At 50.6% G+C, this 20,751-nt stretch overlaps 1 protein-coding gene across 2 annotated transcripts in view; it reads right to left on the reverse strand.

The window, feature by feature from the left end:
* LTBP2 (latent transforming growth factor beta binding protein 2) overlaps nucleotides 1-20,751 on the reverse strand; it is a 72,036-nt gene extending 51,285 nt beyond the window's left edge. For both annotated transcript variants that reach the window (XM_061997660.1, XM_061997661.1), the window contains exons 1-3: nucleotides 20,670-20,751; nucleotides 12,637-12,707; nucleotides 6,624-6,864 (exon numbers count right to left, since the gene is read on the reverse strand). In XM_061997660.1, coding sequence (XP_061853644.1) covers nucleotides 6,624-6,864; nucleotides 12,637-12,707; nucleotides 20,670-20,677 — 320 coding nt within the window. In that variant the 5' untranslated portion in view covers nucleotides 20,678-20,751. The remainder of the gene's footprint in view (nucleotides 1-6,623; nucleotides 6,865-12,636; nucleotides 12,708-20,669) is intronic.

Consider the following 20,751-nt stretch of genomic DNA (forward strand, 5'->3'; position numbering starts at 1 on the left):
TAAACCACATAAACCAGAATGGTGCTGACAGCTTTAAAATACAAGAAAGCAGAGCAACTGTATGTGGTGCCAGGCTAGAGAAGGTATGTCATGTAATTTAAAAATAGAAGTATTTTTATATAAGAAAAATGACATTTATGCTCCTCTTGGGTAGATTGATTTTTTCCTTTAGGCTTCCCAGACAGCTTGACAAGGGCTTGCAACTATGTCAAAGCAGGAGAGGGGAATGAGATCCAGAGCTTATGGAGATCTCATTGCCCTGAGTGGAATCTCTTTTCACATTTTCTCACATGGACTGCCACTGACTTTTTAGTTTCGTTTTTTTAACAAGGTCTCAGATATCTACTCAAAGTTGGCCCTAGGTCAAGTAATGTGAATATTTGGCCACCTTGTGAAAAATATATTGCCAAAGGGAAGCACCTTAGAAAGCTGCAACTGGGGCTTAGCTGCGTTGGGAAAATATGCTGCTTGGGTAATAAGCATAAAGATGCTTCAGTGGCCGAAGGCAAGACTGGCACCAGTGTTTTACCCCAGGAATTCAGTATCACATGCTATGGATCTCCCATGCTGGTCCCATCCCAAGCAAAGTAGGAAACCTGCCACAGCCCATACCATGGGAATGCACTTACACAGGAGGGTGGCAGGGTCAGCTCCTATTTTCTCTGCAATTTGGATTTAATAAATTGTAACCCTCTGAAATGTAAAGTCAGTGACAGCCCTCAGTGAGCAGAAGAGCAGGAGGTGTGTCAATAGGTGTGTGGCCAGAACAGATCTCCTCCTAGTACTATACATATCATGGACAGTCCTGGATGCTCAGCAGCAACCCAAGTAAGGCAGTACAAAAGCTCCCCTTTTTTTCATAAATGTGGAAAGTTTAAAGCTGGCAAGACAGGAGGCTCCAGATCCTGCTTTAACAATTAGGACAAATCTATCCCAATTTGGAGCAGCATCTTTAAAAAGCAAGTGATCTGGCAATGGACTTCAGTTTCACCTGCTAGTCCTCAATGACAATAAGCTAATCAAGCTGATTTTGCCAAGCCACAGTTCTCAACGTCATGTTGGAGTGGTCATCCCAGGGTGGAGAGCTTTACATCCACCCATGGGGCTCCACTCTCCTCTGCAAGGGACCATGATAGACATTTGATTGCCACCAGAATGAGAGCTGTTTTCGGACAATATTCAAAAGGGGAGAAATACACTTTCCCCATACAGCAACTTGTGTTGCACATTCAAGATCCTGCCTTTTGCTTGCTCCCTGATGTCCTCATCCTTCACTTCTGGAAGAGACAATAGAGATTTTGGCAGAGCCTCCCTACTGACATGAAGCTCCCAGTGTCCACAGGCCAGGAGCACTTGCCACAATGCCTCAAGAGCTGCATATAGCCCTTCCTCTCATCAGGAAGGGAGATGTCTCCTCCAGGGTGCTGGAGAGGAGCCTCTGAGATCAGGAGTCAGTGGGATGAGCGTGTTGCAACTCAGCCCTCTTCCTTTTCCATCCTGAAAACACCAGGCAACTCCCAGCAACTGTCTTGCCTAAACAGAGCCCTCTCAGAAGAAACTCCCTGCCCTTGAGAGCTGAGCTGCTTAGCTTAGTGTCTCAGCACCTATACCACAACTATGTCCCATTCCCTTGCCTGAGTTGGTGGGAAAATGTTTTGCAGGTCCCAGTCATCTTTTGTTTTCTGTGAAGATAAAGGATGCCTTGCTTCCCAGGCAGCCCTGGTCCAGCACACACATCCCACCTGGGCAGCTTGGCTCCCTTGGCTCGATGCTGGTTACAGATTTAAGCCCTGCACTCTCACAGGAGCGACCTTCTCGGGTGGCAGCAGCGTGACCCTCCTCCTCCGCTGCCCAGAGTCAGAGGCAGCTGGCCCTCCATCCCAACCATCAGGGTGAAGCCTTTTCCACTCCCTTCTAAATAAACAGGAATTCTGCTGATACTCCAGCCTTAGGAAAACAAAGCTGTTTCCATTTAGCTCGGCTTCTGGGCTGAGGTGTAGCCCCACCCGCACAATCATCCGTCAGGGCTTTGCTTCTCCGGGCAGAGATTCAGGCTGAGATCAAGAAGAGGGAGGATTTGCAGCTAGTCCATGCCGGGAGGGCCTCTAACACCCCCAGGATTGTGCTCTCCAGAGCACTCCCTGTTGCAAGCAGCACGGCACGGGGCCTCTGGGCAGCTTCAGCAGCTAACGAGTCCCCACAGGCTCCTTCAGACACCCGACTCTAAAGCTCCATGGAGAAGTGGCCTGCTGAAGGGGCTCGGGGATGGTACTCGCTGCTCAGCCTGTATTTGAAAGGATGAACGCCCGAGTGTCACCAGTTCTGGTGTCAGCACAGGAAGCCCAGAGCTGCCCTTCTCCTAGCCATGCCTTCCCCTAGGCAAGTGCTGAGCTCAGATAGAGCTGGGCAAGTCTTCTACTTTAGTCCCAGGAACAAGAGAGAACGTGCACCAGGTGGGCAAGCCATGGATGCCATGATTCCTGTCTGTTATATCTCCAAACAGAGGCACCGATGGCTACATGTAACACTGCAGCACCACCACCTGTGCTCTGCACAGCGCTCAGCCTGATGCCCATGGCCACCTCTTCCCAGGACTGCCAGCATGGCCGCAATTGGATCCAAGACAGCTACACTGGGCATGCCCACAGGTCCATTTGCTAACCTTCACAGCTGCCAGGTGAAAATACAAGCTGACCAATACATCCAGTTGTGTACGACCAGGACAATCCTGGTGGTCAAGGAGCTGCTATCTCTCACCAAAGCTGAGGGCAGAAGACTGACAGTGACTTATCTCCTGCTGTTGCAGTTCTGTTTCCAGGGCTCTCCTGTCTGGGAAGCCACAGAACGCATCCACTGCTTCTGCTTCCAGGAGTAAGCTCTGGAGAGCCTGAGCATATGTATCAGAAAGAGGGCCATGAAAAGAGGCAGCTGCCTGGTCATGCTCTTCACTGAGGCTTTATAGGCTCCTCCAGACTCCCAAAGACTTCCTACCTCCAGATCAGGGTACCCTCCAGAGGGAAGGGGTACCCGTCGTAAGCAGCAAGTCCAGATGGTTGAGGATAAGAAATCATTTTACAGCAGACCCACCATCCAGGCAAATGGGGAATAACCAGAGAGGCTGCTCTCCTAACTCTCTGTAGACTTGCTTCAGAACACATTGAACCGAAAAGCAACCCCATCTTTGCTTAGGCAGCAGGTCCCTGAGGAGGACTCATGGGTTTTGTTGCATGTTTATATGGCATCTAATATAGCACTGTTCTAGTTCAGATCTTCAGATTGCTACCTTCATACAAACACAGATGAAGCCAATATACACACAAGCAAAAAGAGAAAGCAAATTCACTCATGTGAAGACTGATTTCCTGTCTTGGCACAGCAAGATAAGGCTTTGAGGTCTATAAGCTCCCACTCTTGTGCAACTTCTCCCTGTTAGCAATGCAAATGTGCAGAGAGGTTGAGGACTCCTTGTTTCACCTGGATCTCATGGTCTTCTCACAACCACTGACCTGGAATGACCAGTGTCCTCCATTCACCAAGCTATGCAAGAGCTTCTTCCACCTCTTCCTTATGGCCAAATCAGAAAAGCAAGCCAGCTGCTGTTGGATCATGACAATCTGACTAGGAAAAGTCAGTGTCCCACTAGCACAACCCATCCTTACCCAAGAGGACTGAAAATCCCAAGCTGTTTTTCTCAGATTTGACAGTGAACTGAATTCCAGTGAGTGTGATCCCAAGTTGGCAGTGTTTAAGAACCAATCCTCATACTTGCAACTATGATCAAGATATACCTAGCTCTAGGAAGGCCAATATGCTCCTTGCTTTTGCTGCTACAGTCCAGCTGCATGGAGAACGCCTGATGCAGAAGCACAGAAAGTACTTCAGTGGTAGCATAGAGATAGATGATACAACTGCAAGAAGGAGGCTCAAGTTCAGACAAGTCTAACAGCATGGTTTTGTGAGACAAATGACCAACCTAATAAATGGCTTCCCCCAAAAGAGGAGTCCAGCCTTTGCCTTCCCTTCACTACTAACATTGTAATTCTGTTCAATACTTTTGTTCCTTGTGATCTTTCAATAAGCAAATTTAGCCCACTGAAGTGGTAGAAAATTATCCTTCATTTTGCTGTGTTCTTTTTTTACTGGTTTATTGAACTGATCAAACTCATTCAGAGGCCAGTGCAAGGGAAGCGGCGGGAGCGCACGGCTGGGTGCAGTGGCAGCAAGAGCGGGCCTTCAGTTGCAGATGCTCACTCTTAGAGGCTCCACAGCTAGCCCAAAAGTTGGCAGGCTCAAAAATATTTGGGAAACAATCTGTCTAACAGCAGCAAGACTTTTAGATCATGCCAGTAGCGTGCCCTACATTATACGGTCCATGGACAAACCCCAAGCAGCTGAATCGTAGGGGAAAATGCCCAGGGTTGAAGTGAGGCATTTTGATGCAGAGCAGTGCCAGGCTGCAGGGAGCCCCACACCTGCCTGCAAAGCAAGGCTGCTACACATTCCCTAGGCAGGAAAAGCAGCAGCCTGCGGCTAAGCACCCTCTCAGCTGCATGCACAGCAGCCTAGCAAAGCCCTGAGGATGGCTCCAGAGGGCAGGCAGTGCTGGACATGCCCTGGGTCCTGCCTGAGGCCATGGCAAACAGCGAGCACCAAATGGTTTTGCCTGGGATAAGGGCCTATGGCCTCCATAGGGAGGGGAGGAGGAAAAGCACAGCATGGTCCCAGATGGAGTCGTATTTCCTTGGGGCAGCGCCAGAGGGTTTAAGGTACAGCAGGCAGCTGGGCATTCAGCAATCCCAGCTCAGTGACTGCCAGACGCTGTGTCTGGCTGTCAGGAATAGGAATGCTCTGCCAGTGCCTGCACAGCCCCCCTGTCCTCTGTGCAGAGCCTGAGGTCATGTTCCTTACTGGGAAAGCCTTCAACAGGTGCTGTATCTCCAAGGGCACCACTCTCCAACTCCTCCAGTCCCTCCATGCAGAGTGCTGGCACAGAGGGGTGGGAGGTCACTGCTGTGGGGAAGCTCATCAGCAATGCCCAGGACGGCAGGCACATGCGAGGGCTGTGTGCTGGCCCGGGCACTCAGCATCTCTCGGGGCTGCGAAGCCAGTGGCTTGGCTGCCTCTCCCAGCCAGCATTACCTCTGCCTTGCCTGAATTTGGTTCCCATCGGATAGTCTTTCATTTGGGCACCAAGATATGCCAGTTTCAGTGAACTACGTGGTGTCAGTCAGTTCCTCATCAGTCATTTGAGCCCCTCCAAAATTGTAGGTGACTGAGAGTAAGCATCTAGAAATGTCTCCATCCCATGCATTGCCTGTGCTTCAGAAGAGACAGAAAGGCAACAGCTACTTTAGGTACAACAGGCACGTTAAAAACAACCTGCAGGAATGCAGAAAACAGAGGCTGAATTGCCTTCTCTTCAGGCATGAAGCTGACAGAAAAAGTCAAAACAGCTCAGAGAAGAAAAGGATAAACTAAAATTACCTCCTGGTTAGGCATCTGTAATTTGCTGTAATGACTTTTTGATTATGACTGAGTGATTTCTGCTGTGCAAATTCTCTGCTGTGGTGGCTACCAACAAAGCCAGTCACTCTGAGTGAGCAGCAGCAAGAAACACATGGGCCTGTAGGGGTGATGCAGCCCAACACTTTGCTCCTGTGTCCATGAACTTACAGGAGGGTGGAGACCTTTTTTTTAAAAAAAAAAAAAAACAAAACAAAACACGTGAGTTGTGGTATAGAAGCAGGCATCATTCCGTCCTCTCCAACTCCACCAGCACAGCAGCAATGTTCATCAGGGAAAGGCACCTATTTTGCCTTGACTGCCTCCTTCAGCACAAAACTCACAGCTCCAGCAGGACATCACAAAACACAGTGTTGGGGAGCTGCAGCCCAAGTACAAAAGCAACTGAGCATCAACTTGAGGCAGGTGGATGGAAGCCATAAGCTCTTCCTCACCCAAAAGGACCAGGCACCACAGTTATTATCCTGAGTTTAATACATTCCTCACAGAGTCTGTCCCACGTGGACCTCTGTGAGCTCCAACAGCTGTATCTTTGCTTCCATACCCAAAATGCAGGCCCTTGCATGGGTATCAAAATGACCCACTGCACAGCAAGAAACATGGAACAAATGGCTCAATAACGAGCCTGCCAGAAAACATCTCTGAATATCAGCACTTTGCTCATATCAGCACTTAACAGCACACTTCAGATCCACATACTCTTCTGTGGGTACTACCTGGACATATTGCTCTAAACACATTCTCTTGGGAAAGAGATTTAACTCCCACTCCTCTATCCAACCTGCTGTTGGCCTCAAAGGCTGTTCACCTGCTGGACAAAGGCAAACTGCTGAGCTTCTCCATCCTCCTTCCCCATCACTAGCCTGTACCGTTCCTGCGTGTGCCTGGGGACCCCAACACCGTGCCAGGGGCAATCTGAGTCCCTTTGAGGGCCAGCAGGACCTGACCTGCTTAGGTCAGCTCCCACAGCCCAGGAAGGAGCCTCTGCCAGGAGCTGAGGTGCCCGGCCCCAGGAAGCAGAGGCTGCAGCCCCTCCAAGCGTGGTGTTGGGTGCCCGTGTGCTCGGGACAACATCCTGCCGGGAGCTGGGTTTGACTTACGCAGCCGGGCCGTGCCGCGGGACGGGAGCCTGAGCCCTTTGGGGGGACACGTCCCGCCCTGCCGTGCCGGTCCTCCTCCGCAGGGAGCTCGCAGGGGGCTGGAAGGCGGCGGCAGACGGCGGGTGGTACTCCTGCTCCGGAACCACTTCTTCGCACCGGGAGCCCTGGAAGCCTGAGCGACACGTACAGACCTGGGGGCGGTTGCAGGAGCCCTTGTTCTGGCACGGCGGGTCACAGACAGCTGAGGAGACACAGAAAGGCTGTTAGTGGACACAATCAAGGCTTTGCCACCTCTTCTCTGCAGGCAGATCATCTTCAAAGACTTGGTGTTACTGATGCTGTGGGTCCCTACGCAAGGTCGCCTCCATCAGAGACTTGTTTCTGTTCTCACTTCACCCCACTCATCTCTGCAGGGCTCTTCTCCAACAATACCCATTTCAGAAAGCCCAGAAATGAGCAGCATGGTCTGCAGAGAGTGGATATCCTCCAGCATTGTCCATAGCGGACTGGGCAGGGATAGGACCTCAATCCCAAAGCAAAGAATTGCATGCTACCCTTAGTCCATTTTGGGGTCTGAGTTGCACAGGCTCCCCATGCCTGTCCCCTCAAGAGCTTTTTAGCTCTCCCTCCACAGCTGATTTTGAAGTCACTGTGCTCAAATTCCTCCAGAGCTCCTGGGACTTACAGTTCATTAACTTCATGCCCAAATTACCCTCAGAGCCCGTGTGTGTTCCTAATTACAGCACATCAGCTTCAGTTTGTGCCCTGGGAGGAAAGTGCTATTAATTATGCACTGGACTCTAACACTTCACAAATCACTAGATGCCAAATTGGGTTTATAGCCCAGCCAGTGAGAGCCAGGAGACCAGAGCTCATTCGGGTAGGACCCAGCTTGTTGTTCTGAGCAAAGAAAAGACACTGGTAAACAGTGTTGTCCTTCAAAGAAGGAAAAGGATAGCTAGCCAAAGAGTAATGACACCTTGTGGGACAACATAAGGTAGACCTTAACCTCCAATCACATGGGAACACTGTAGATGGATTCCAACATGCAGCCACCACTTCTGCTGAGGACCCCTTCCCCAGGACTGCTTCTGAGAGGCTGCAGAGCACCTGACACCCCCCCCATCTTCAAACTCAGCTGCTGGGCTTTCACAAGCACATCCCTTACTCTCTGGCTGTGCTCTCCATCCCCTTGAGAGCATCCCCCTGAGCATGCCTGTAAGAAACGCTGGTTCTGCGCAGCAAACATACAGAGAGTTCCAGTTTTGTGTGCCATCCATGTGTCACACCACTGTCACCAAGCAAGGGAATTGCTTGTGCAGACTCTGAGGTCCTTTCACAGTGGCAATATTGCCCCTCCAACCATTCCCTCAAGCCACAACTGGGCTGCCATCAGCTTTTCCTAGCTAGATCAGGGACATGTTGGCTGGTATGCTTCACTTGAGCTTTACTACAATGTCAACACTCAAGAAGAGAGGGAGATCTCAAGGAAAAGGAGAACTCAAGTCATGTAGGTCTGTATAGGTTAAAGCCTGAGGTTTTTATTAAATCCCCCAGTAAAATAAATCAGCCACCACTGTAGACTCTGAAACAGAGACAGGGCCCTAGTCAGGCAAGAATTAACCGTCTCTGGGAAGTCTGGCATTCCAGAAGCTGATGTAATTTATAATATAAAACTCAGCTGTGATTTAAAGAGGCTGCCAGTCTGTGCCGTTATCTCCCAATAAATGCCTGTTTTAACAAACGGCATCAGGCCAGGAAGCTTGCCATTGAAAACACCCGCTTCACGTGCTGACACACTGAAGAACAGCACTTCTCACAGCCTCTCCCACTAATAATGTGCACAGGCACATTAGGCTGTGCCCTTCAGCAGGAAAGTGACCATAAGTCACCAGGAACTCTAAAAAGCCTCTAAGGCAGCTGATATACAGAAGAGGAAGGAGGGAATGAGATTAGTCTTCTGGTCCTTTCATGCAGGATAGGTGTGAAGATTCCCTAGCTGAAATATACCAGCTCTAGGATTAAACCCCTTCCTGGTTGCCTTTGCAGACTCAGGAAGAACTTGAAAGAGCTTTAGAAAAGTCACTGGTTTTCACTCAGTCCAGCCACGCGATGTAGGGAGAGCAAATAATTTAGCAGAAGTACTGCCAAGGCCAAGTGTGTGAAATCATGAGTCAGGCCCCTAAAACCATAATACTGATAGAAGAAACAAGATAGTTATAGATATACATATATATATGTTTGGAATCTTTCTCTTTGCTTTCCTGTTTCTGAGCCCAGAGGTTACTCTGAGATGTCTCTCCCCAGCTGTGTGGGCTATAAACAGTTTCTGTTGACAGACACTTATTTCTTTGTACCAGAGTCTCATGTGATAACCTGTTCCAGGAGCTGGGGCCTTTGGGAAAGTAAAAAGAGTCATCTCAACACCCTTAGTAAAATGATATGATATGATATGATATGATATGATATGATATGATATGATATGATTTGGAGCACTGCTGAAGTATCACTAGGAGCAATGCCAGTTTGTTAAGAGCATCTAGAAGTGCCCTCACAGGTCAAGTCTGGTGCTGCTCAGTGTCCAGTGCATGAGGTAAGCCCTGCCTGCAAAGTCACACTGCAGGGATGACTGTGGCATGACTCTGGCCACCCATCTAGGCCAGGTGGGCAGGACTGTGGGAGCGGAAGGCCACCAAGGCCAACCTGCTATTGCTTTGCAGGCCCACTGGCCCAGGATTGAGCAATAACATTGCAAGGTGACACTCAATGCCTGTGTCCCTGCTGCTCTGCACCTGCTCTAGATCTACACAAGTGGTGGAAATCTTCACTATAAGCAGCTTCTGCTCAGTCCCATTTACGTGTGAGGAAACCTGTCCATCCAGCTAGACATCTAAAGGAAAACTGGGAAGATGCTGAAGGACTTGTACCACTGGGGTGATTTGGTATACTTTCTTATGGAAATGTTTGCTTGTTGACGCAGAGCAATATGTAATCTCAGTTCAAACTTGAGCTTTGACTGTATTAGCACACTCAGACAATTTAACACATGTGAGATAGCTGTGCAGGCTGACAAGCAGGGAGAACACAGAATCACAGAATGGTAGAGCTGGAAGGGACCTTTAGAGATCATCTAGTCCAACCCGCCTGCTAAAGCAGATCCACCTAGATCAACAGCAATGCAGGAATAACTGAGGGAAAACAGAACTTCAATCGAAAAACAGTCTGGGCTCAAAAACTCCTACAGTTGCTATGCAGAAGAAAGACAGAAGGAGAGAACATGTGAATGTCATCTCCATTTTGCAGACATAGAAAAGCCCCAGGTACTAATGGGACTGTCCGAAGACACTGTGAGGCCACAGCAGAGCCACCAACTAACTGACTCATCCTGGAATCCCTGTGCCTTCATCCAGTATCTTAACCACAAGATCACCTGTATGAGATTAGAAAGTGCATTAATTTATTTAGCCCTTCCCAACATGCTCATTTAAAATGTTTCTTTTTAAACTTTAAGACATCCATGTCAGGAGAAAAAAAAAAAAAAAGCTGATGGTGCATTACCAACTTAGCCTAGGCTGCTATCTTGGGAAGCAGCAAGAACCATAGTGCATAACGATGATGAAAGTGGAGGTTGATGAACTAATGTCGGGAGGCTGAGGATCCCCTGGCTCTTAAGCAGAGGGGAAGGACGATGAGTTTAATAGGCAGTAGTCAAGTTACAAACAAGTGCACGCTGCAGCCCCTGTGGCCTCCAAGACACAGGCAGTGCAACAGAGATTCTAGCTACCTTGTGTGTACAGGTTTCTACTCCACCAAAACCAAAACCTCAAGGTTTCAGCCTCACCTCAGGATGAAGTTAAATAGGCAGGAGGTTGAATGAACTCCTCGGGCCCAAGTTCAGAAGTAGTTCTTTATCCCTAAAGCCCCATCCTCTGGAGCTCCACAGGATGCCCTGTAGGCAGTTTGGTGTGATGACCTGGCAGCGTGAGGGTAGAAACCAAGCCCACTGCAAGCAGACAAAACCCTCCCCCTAAACTCCTTTAGCTCACTTCCACTTTCCCAGAAAACACCGGTGTCCTGAAGAACAAGGTATCTCTTGCATCTCCTCAGTCATTGACTCTCTGAAAACTCTCCAAGTCCTCACTGCACTTCAGTCCTTGAAGCTGGAACAAACCAAAAGGCTCAAGACACGTGCCCATGGCTTGAGCTCAGTCATAGGCAAGAGGCAAGTCCCTGGAAAAGCATGGGTGGAGAAGAAAAGAATCACTACGCTTGGTAGGCAATAAGAAGTAGAACACAGCAACAATTTAGCCTGACCTCTCAAGTAGAACATAGCAATGATTTGGCCTAACCTCTCTCCTGTACTCAGGCTCATATCTACGAAAACCAAGGTCCTGCCCAAGACCTGAATGCCAACTTCTTCTCTGCTTCATCCCATCAAGAGGCTTCCTCTTGCTGCATTTCTACCCCACTGACTTCCCTGATGTGCCTCATATGAAAGACCATTGCATTATGGTGCAGAAACTATCTGTGTCAGCTTGCCTTGGCAGCCTTAGAAACACCCAAACGTCTCCAGCAGCTTGAGCTCCAGCAGAAAAGCCCAACGAGGGAGTTAGCTGGGAATGAAACGATGTTTACACATCACCAGTCTCCACCTAGATCATGCCTGAGATTTACAGTCCCATGTCTCAGGGACACCGTCAGGCCTGATCATGTTGATGGTGTCCTTTTAATGAATCCTTGGGACCAAGGGCCCAGCACCTGAGCAATCACTAGACAGCCTGACTGGCTGCAAGCCCAGATCTCCTGCTCCTACGAAAATCCCTAATGAGAGAAAGATGCTGCCACGGCTGGCCCCGTACTCTGTTTACAGACGCTGTCTGGCAGCACAGCAGGCTCTCTACCGTTTGGCTTCTGTCGGCAGGGGGGAGAGGGAGAAGGGAGGTGAGTCAGCCCTTGGCCCCTCGCTCCCAAACAGCGATCGCTAATGCAATTACCGCAGCGCAGCCGAAGCGCTGCGAGGTCCCGCCGCAAACAAAGCTGAGCCTCTTTCCCTGCTAAACATCTGGGCAGCTGCTGGCACTCCAGAGAAGGCAGATGCTCTTGGCTATTCTGCGCAGGGCACTCCCATGCAGAAAGCCTGCCGGTGCCTGTGTGCTCTCTGCCCTCTGAGCTGCCCAGGAGTGAGCAGGTGTGTGGGGCAGGCAGTGCACAGGAAAGGACCATAGGTGGGCTGGGTGCTGTAACCCCCTTGTCTAAGGACAGGGATGGTGGCAGGGGCTGGGCTGTGCTTGCTGAGCTAATGGGGGTGGAGATGACAGAACAGCTGTCTCTGGTGTGCTGTGCTGGGGAGCCCAAAATGATCCCAGCCCCCGGGGCCACAGCAGGGCCATCTGAAGAAGCAGAGCCCTTGTTAATAACTCTGTGGGCAGGCAGGAGGGCCCTGGCTGGGCAGTTTCATGCTGCAGAAGTGCCCTGCAGCCCCTTGCCATTTTACACATCCCATGTGCTCCACCACACTCCGGTCCCACCCATCCCATCTGTTGTGCCAGCTCCATTAATTGCCTTCCTTAAAGGCACTCAGATAACTCACAGCCCTGATTTCCCTGTCAGCATCAGCGACTCTCACACAGCCCCGCTCTGCTGGTTCCCACCTGCAGGGACTTCCACAGACCTGCCTTTCACACCAAGCAGGATGACGACAGCCCAGGACTTGAAACTTGTCTATAAATGTGCCGTTGCAATGCCCTGCTCCAACAAGACCCTGCTTGGGGTGGATGCTGATAACAATAATAAAGTAAAGGCGTAATTACTCAGTGTGCTCAGACTTTGCCAGCAGGCAGGGAGCACTGACCCACGGCCTGGCAGTCCCACGGGCAGGCTGCAGCACTGCCTCCAGGGACTCCATCTTCTGCCCCAACATGGCACAGGGAACATGTGAGGGGTTGCAGCAGTACTCAAGCACTTTTTAGTGGTGCACCGTAAGACTTACATCAACTGAGACTGTCATACTCACGCTTTATGCAGTGGTTTGTGCCGGGAGCTGTGGTCCATCCTGGGCAACACTGTCTGCCGCAGACATTTGGCCTAAGCAGAGACAAAGCAGTGCAGTTAGGAGAAGGGGAAGCTGAGGTCTCTCTGCAGCCAGCACCTCTGAGTCACTCGTAAAATTATTTCCTGCAGCATGTGATATTTCCTTCCAGATGGACCAGCAGCTGAGATCAAAACCAATGGGACAAGGGCTGAGTTGTTTAAGCGCTTGGAAAAGAAACCTCCAAAGACTATGGGAATGCTGCAGCGTGAGCCATCCCTCAGGGACTATCTCCCTTTTGAACTGGCATTATGCTGGGTTCCTGGCACAGCACTCAGAGGAACTATTTTCCTTCTGGGAGCACTTGGAGGCTGGCAGTCTGTGACTATTAAAGATCTCACAGCACTTGATGGTACTGGGGTGTAAATTTGGCCCGACTCCAACTTTGGTCATAGCATCTCGCCTCCGCAAATGTCCCAAGCTGCTTCAGAGCAAGACAACACTTCATTCTCCACCTAACTGCTGCTGTTGGTGGCTGTTAGTTGCCCAACCCCATCCTGGGAGGGCCAGGCTGCCAGCAGCCGCTTCCCAACTCACTCTCCCAGTCGCACATCTGTTATCCACCTCTGGTGCAGCATCCCCAGCGGATGTGCAGTTTGTGTCTACCTGACACACAGCGCTACACTAATTCCAGCATGCTCAAACCATTTCCATGGTTGTTAATTCCAGCACTTTGCTGCAGCAACTTTTTGACTGCCTTCACACAAATGACGTCTTCCTCTCCCTTACTATGTGTTTTCAGGTAGTGATCATTGCCAACACTCAGCTATCAGAAACAGTGCTGTGCCTCCAAAAGGTGCTCTGCAACACCCAGGCAGGCAGCTAATCCTGCTTGCCCTGGTCACGTCTCATATTTACACATCTATAATGAGAAGGAATAACAAGCTGCAGTTGCAGGTTCAAGTGCATTTACTCATCATAGAGGCAAAGTCTGGGGAATATGTAACTTTTATGTGTCTAGGGAGAGTGCAGTCATCAAGAGATAAAAAGTTAGCAACAGGCAGCCTGAAAGCTCTGGAAAGCCTCTGGAAATAAAGTGGGGAGTATGGTTTATTTCTAATGCTGGATGAGGCAGTCAGAGCTGCCAGCAGAATTTACAGGAACCACGGAAACGTGCACATTTATCTTCTGGATTGACTTTAACATGAACACAGCAGGGTCAGAAGATGATCCTCCTCTGAACCGGCATCCTCATGAGTCCTGCATCCCACATGGCATGAGATGAGACTCCAGAAGTGCCAGAGCTCAAGCTGTGGGGCTCACGTTTTAGGAGAGCTGAAGATGGTGGTTAGCAGGTATGCCAAGGATTGTTCCAGTGTTCATGAATGAAGCTGCCTGTAGAGATACCCCACATGGGAAGGGGAAGTGGTCTCAGACACCACATCATTTGAAGGGTGTTATCCAGCCCTTCAGGATCAGCATTTTATTAACCTGGGTTTATTTGCGTAGAGAGAAAACACTTTAATTCCCTTGGTGTGACTTCCTGCAAACAGAACAAGCCAAAGAAATTCTTGCATCCACTCACATCTGTTCTCGCTAGGCTAGAGTTTCCAGTTTCTAGCTTCTTGCCTATTGATCCAAAAAGATCTATGAGTCTCTTCTTTAAGACATCCCCAGAAAGTATTCAAGAAAAGCAAATTTTCCTCTACTTACAGCGTAAGAGCTCATAAAAGGCCTTAAGCTTTTTAAAGATGTCCTGATCAGTAAAGAGAGAAAAACATGGGTTTTTAAGTCTTCAGGCAATCAAGGTCTGCTGAGGGATTCCACTCCAAGCAGTAGCATAAGCATCTTTGCTTAGGTGGTCATAGCTCCCATTCTTCCCTAAGCATGGCTGAAACACACCTTGCAAGTCATCTTCAGTCAGTCTGTTCAAAGAGCAAAGCCCTTGCCCTTTCCCACCTCAACTTACTCATATAATCAGGGGTTGTTACTTGCAGGCAAAATACTTGACTTCTGCAGAGAAGCTGTTTTGGCCTTGAATTACATGATTCATTCTTCATGGGATTAAAGTTCAAGTCTTACCTACATCTGTCCCAGGCATGCTGGAGGGCAAATACTGCTAGCTGCTTCTCAACACCAAGAGCCGAAGTTTTAGGAAGAAAAGTATGGGACTAAAACAGATGGGCTGAAGGCAAGAAAACCCTGTTGGGTTCAGCATAAACCTCTGATTAACGTAGTCACTCTATGTCACTGCCAACTCCAGCCATGCGTTGCCAAGCCCGGGGTGAAGGGAGCTGCTAGCAGCAGGACGATGCTCTTTGAGGGAGAGCCCAGCATGCGCTCTGGCAGAGGGGTCCTGGGAGGCAGGGGCAGAGGAAGTACCTGAATTGGAATGTCCTTTCCTTCTGTAACCTCCTGGGTGAAAAGATGGGAGGCAAAGAGGGCTTTCGGGACTGGAAGTGAGTCCTTGGGAGGAGCAACATGTAGGTAGTAATGGAGGGGACAGAAAGACCACAACTGTTTCCTGCTGAAAGCCCAATGAGTGGGATCTCAGGGAGCATGGGGCCTCAGGTAGGTACCAGCATCAGCAGTGGGAAAACAGCTGTGGGGGCTTTGCCACACGAACACGTCTGGTTCTACTTAAAACCTTTCGCTGACATTTGCATGGCTTCAACATCATCTGGATTTGACTGCCATACAAAAAATCCAGAATGGATCCCAGCAGGTTAGTGTGGCACATTTCCAGCTGTGCCTAGAGGGGCAGTGCCCAAACAGTTGCAGCCCCCAGCTGCGTTTGTCCTGCTGCACATGCTGTTGCCAACACCTGGGGCCACTTTGGGTAAAGGTGCAGCTCGGGCATGAGTCATCTGCAGGGCATGTGCAGCCCTGAGCCTCCCCATTCAGCACTGTTTCTGAGAGCAAAACAAGTGTCAGGCTGCCTCAGATCTGGTGTCAGCATTCTGGGGGGTAGCTGTTGGGGAACTACCTGTCCACACTGATCACCCCCCATCACACAGGGGACAGGGGCTTCCGAGGCAGCAGGCAGAGCTGCCTGGCAATGGGACCTGCTGGGGGCCATGATGCACCAAGCCCCTGGCACACCTAATAATGATGTGAGCCAAAGCCACACTCATAACTTTGAAGCACCCGGCAGCAATACCAGACTGAGCACCCAGGCTGCATTCTGCTTACCCATACTTTGAAACTGGAAGCATGGCAGCAGGGAGAGGGAAGCAGGACTTGCCCTCACCCTGGGCAGGCTGAGGTGCAGAGGATGGGTGTGCATGTGGAGAGGTCAGCAGCTCTTCCAGGTGGAAAAATGTTCAACACAGCCCCAGATCAGAGCTGAGCAGAGTATGTGTCCTCACACAGGTCTCCCAACCTGAAGCTGCCACACTAGGTCACACTGCACAGGGATGCCCTAATGCCAGCCCTGCCACTGATGCCAAAAGAAACCTAGAGCAAAATGTCTATCTTCCCCATCTCTATCTCCTTACCAGTGGAATAGGTTAACATATTTACCTTCCTAAGGGCCAGGTCAGCAAGCACATATCTTTTCTAGGAAACAAATGGTTCCCAGGTGCTGGAACTCGACCGCCTGTAACTACCTGTAACTGTAACTACCGGGCTCACAGGCTACTTAGCACCTTCCAAAATAGTTCTCAGCCCAGCTCAGACTGGAGCAGACAGAGACCACTTTAAACAGACAGTTTCCCCTTTTTGAAGAGAATACCGAATAGCTCAAGTAGCTGAATAGCCACAGTGCCAGAGAAAGCCCTAAGGCATCTCACTAGCGCAGACTCGGTCTTTGGGTTTGCCTTTCTGGCAAAATGCAGAGTGAGGCACTGGATGCACATCTCAGCCCCTGCCTCAAGTGCCAGGTATAGCCTGAGGTCTCCAAACAGCACAGGCAGCAGTAGGCAACTGCAAGCCAAGTTTACTCCTCACTTGGCAGCTAGCAGGCAACATCTGTGCCCGGGTACAGACCCCACCATGCTGTGAGAGCTTGGTGCACAGGAGGTGTCAGGCACTACTCACGGCCTGCTCCTTGGCTAGAACAGACATCTCCCCGATACCCCTCACAGAGCTAAAACCAGCACCATGAAGCCTCTCTATATCCAGAAAGACCATTCATGGCCCTGAATGGATGCACTGGCACAACCTACAACTTGGGGAGAGGAGATACAGCAGCCCTGTCCTTCCTCACCTGCTTTGCTGTAGCAGCCAGAGGCCCCTGCCATGATAAATGACACCCAGGATGGGAAAAGCCTGCAAGATCAAGAAACACGAGCCAAGCAACTGTAACAAGCACTAGGGGAAAGGAAAACCAGAAAACAGTAGTAAGATCATGGCTTCACATAGTTTCAGCATGTGCACAGCCCCTGTGATGATCATATACTGTTTCTGAAGCATGCAAATAGTGCCATGTTTTTTTGACATCTGTTTTAACAGCTATCTATGCATCGTCTTTCAACTTCATGCACTACTCCATGCTGCCAGATATGCTGACTCCATTCAGGTCATTTACAGCATCCTCACAGAAGGCCAGGGGGACCATTAGATCATCAGGTCTGCCTTTCTACTGCAGGAGAGTGAACTTCATCCAACTGCATATGAAATATTTGCAGTTAGACCCAATGAAGAACATTAGCAAAAGGCTGCTGGCATCAATGAGCCACTCACTGAACATCCTCTGCTAAGTCCACATCAGCACTAACTGCCTCTGCTCCTAAGCAGTCCTATACACACCCTGCAGTGAGAACCTACACCTCACAAAGCTTGGGTAGAGCAGGACTGTATAGCCACAGATGGTGTCTACAACAGCAATTAACAAGAACTGGGCTGCAGAAAGCACAAAGTGGGAGCGAGGAGATGGTGTGAGACTCCCAGCCTGTTACCTGGGGAGTCTCACATGACCCTGAAAATTGTCCAGGCAGGTACCAGAAGTAGAGTCTTCCCCAGATTACTTTAATTACCTTCCTCTTGTTTTGTGAGCATCACCTAAGGACCATCACTGGGATCCACCCTCCCAGCTACAGGGCAGAGGAACGAGGGTCATATCCTGGGGAACACACAAGTGGAAGGAAATGCCTACAGTGTCCTCCCAGCAGGACTAGCCAGCTCAAATCAGGACATCCCAGGGTTTGGAAGCTCCCCACCCCACAGCACCTGAGAGGAAAATCTTTCCAGTTGAGGAGGGCTGGTAAACAGGCAGGTTAAGCAGAGCACAGCAAAGCAGAGATGCTTTCAGGGTTGGATTGTTTTCCTCACTCAGTGTTAGTAGACCAATTTTCTGCGGTATTTGTTGTGGTGTCAAAAGCCACTTCACAACGAGCCTCCAGGAGAAAACACTAAAACCCAAGCCTTACAAGACTTGTAGCTGGACACGCTCATGGAAGGAAGGGTGTGAGCAGGTCCCACCTGCAAAAAGGTCAGATGTGAGCACAGTGGCAGACACATCCAAACGATCTCCAAGACACAAACTCAATCTTGGGCATGCTGCTATCAAAGCAAGAAAATAAGTCTCCAGAAAAGGGTAGCATGCTAACAAACAGATTTTTCAGCCACAAGACTGTGCGAGGCTGCCTGAGTTACTGGCAGAGAACTCTGACTAGGGAATCAGGAAAGGCAACCCACGCAGGAGTTCAAATTTTAAGCAGAAGTAACTGTATAAATAAATAGTGCTGGTGTTTAGCGCAGCCTGCAAAGCTACCTGAATAAGGGAAAATGAAGGTGTTCATACTAGAGAGTGGTAGGAGTTCAGTGTAAATAGCAAAACAGAAAATATCCCACCTGGCAAAAAAATGAAACATGAAATTTAAGGGGCCCTGAGTTTCCTGGATGGAAATGTGTCTGGTGTAGCAAGGGGCGTAAGAAGATGGATGAGGTGGAAGGACAGAGTCTCACCAACTGGCTGGAGGCAGCAGCGTTCCGGGACCAGCAACGCCATGCACTTACTCACGGACAATTATGTCAAGCTGAGCTTTCTCATCAGCTCTGAGCTTCATAGAGAAGTTTATAAAGTGCCGATTTGGACTCCAGAAGACATGAAAAGCTACTGATGACAAGCTGCTACATGCACTTGCCAGAGTTCGAGTTCTCGGGGATTGGAGCAAGCCCCACATCCCCAGTCCTCCTCTTCCAGAGCACAGCAGAGGCAGAGAGTGCAGAACAGCCTGGGTGAGGATCACAGCACCAAGGCACAGCTCTTCCTTCCTCCAAGTTTGGAGTCAATGGCACTCTCCAATACCCCAGGAAGCCTGATAAAGGGTCAACAGTATGTAAGTCCTGGACCAACCATCCCCATTTACACACACCCTTGATTAAGAGATCAAAGCAAGCTACTTGCAAAGAGGTTCAGCACTTTCCTGAACATAGCACAAGCCTTGGGTCTGTCCACCAGCTTCCGATAGCCAGCTGTTGTCACCAGAAGCAGCTGCAGTCTGAAAAAACTGGTGGAGACTATGCAGTAGAGTGAAGACTGCAGCGTAGTCGTTGAAAAGAAATAAGCTACATCTCAGTTGACCCAAATCCAACTGAACTGCCAAGTGATCCCAAAGCAATGCTGACAACACTCCAACTGCAGAAAGGGTAAAATCCTTCTGAGCCCAAAAAAGCCCAAACCTGACTGAGTGGGACTGGAGTTAGCCAAGGCTCTCTGTTTTGGGCTCCTGACAAACCAAGGCTAATAGACTGGGTAAGCCACAGCCTGCTCAGGACCTACCTGTCATTGACTAGCTGTTAGTGATAAGTACTTTATATATCAAAGAGCAAGTTTAGTGCTTCTGTCCATTTGTTGAAGTACACAAAATGACATCTTTGTCTTGGAGTTTTGCAAGAGGTCAAATACAGCAGAGAAAAACCTCAGGGTTTTTTAAACTGCTTTGGTATTCTAGTGAAGTTCCCCAACCAATGTTAGCAGATGGCATTTCTGCCCATACCAGAGTGCAGTAAGCCCAGAGCCTGCCCTCAGTATCAACCTGGTAGAGTTCACATGGAGAATGGACACATGCTGCCAACATCAGTTGGTCAAACTGCCTGCACAATAGCTTCGGTAGCCCTTCCCGGGTGGGAGAGATGTTCTTCTAGAGGGACACGGGGGAGCAGAGAGGGAACTGCAGAGGAAGGGGCCCAGGTCAAAGGATATGTCAGCACTGCACCAGAAATCCCGCTCACAGGCTTCCCTCGCAGCGAAGCAGCTGCCCTTGCCATATGATCTCCCCCCCGCCTCCTCAGGGCTGCAGCCAGAGACTGGAGCTGGAAGCGGCCCTGTCAGGCAAGTAGTAGGAAGCCTCCCCCAGCTGAAGCCATGGGAAGCTGTGGCACAGAGTGCTGACAAGGGGCCCATTATGGGAGGAAGGAGCCAAAGAGGCCGGGTACCTGCAGCAAGAGCAGCAGCAGCCAGGATCTGCCCTGCAGAGCCAAGTGAGCCCCTCCAGCCTCTCCCACCACCCATATGCCACAGTCACACTGCCTCCCCGCTCAGCCACAGTATCCGGACAGGGCTGTCTGCAGCCCCAGGGAGCAGCAGAGTAACACCTCCAGTGATGCCACCCAGAGCTCTGACCCACGGTGTGCCAGCAGAAGGGCACCATACCCAGCAGTTCCCATCTTCACGCCACAGGCAGTCGGCAACGTCGGGCCTGCCCGCCTCACATCCACACACGTGGGTGCTCAGATGCCCACAGCCGGGATCCCGTGGGCAAGAGCAGCGCAGCTCCACGGGCGGGACGGCCGCGCCGCACGAGTGCGAGCACCGAGCGGGCTCCTGCTCTGCTCCGGGGCCCGGGGCCACGGCCAAGGCCAGCCGCAGGGCAGCATAGCCCGGGACGCCCCGAATCGCATCACCCCGGGCACTGCCCCGGCACAGGCAGCGGGGCGTCCCACGGGCGCGCCCGGGGGGTGCAGGAGGGATGCGCCGGGATGCAGCACGGGGCCCGCCTCCCCCCCGCGCTGTGAGACCCCCGGGGCTCATGCCACGCACCCCCGGCAAGGCCCGCTCCGGCCGCAGCACTTACCCCGCCATCCTCCCTCTGCCGCTCGGCTCCTTTGCTCGAGGAACTACCCGAGCTTTCAGCCCGCTGCCCTGCCGCCTCCGGC

This window comes from Colius striatus, chromosome 6, assembly GCF_028858725.1.
Source record: "Colius striatus isolate bColStr4 chromosome 6, bColStr4.1.hap1, whole genome shotgun sequence".
Classification (NCBI taxonomy): domain Eukaryota; kingdom Metazoa; phylum Chordata; class Aves; order Coliiformes; family Coliidae; genus Colius; species Colius striatus.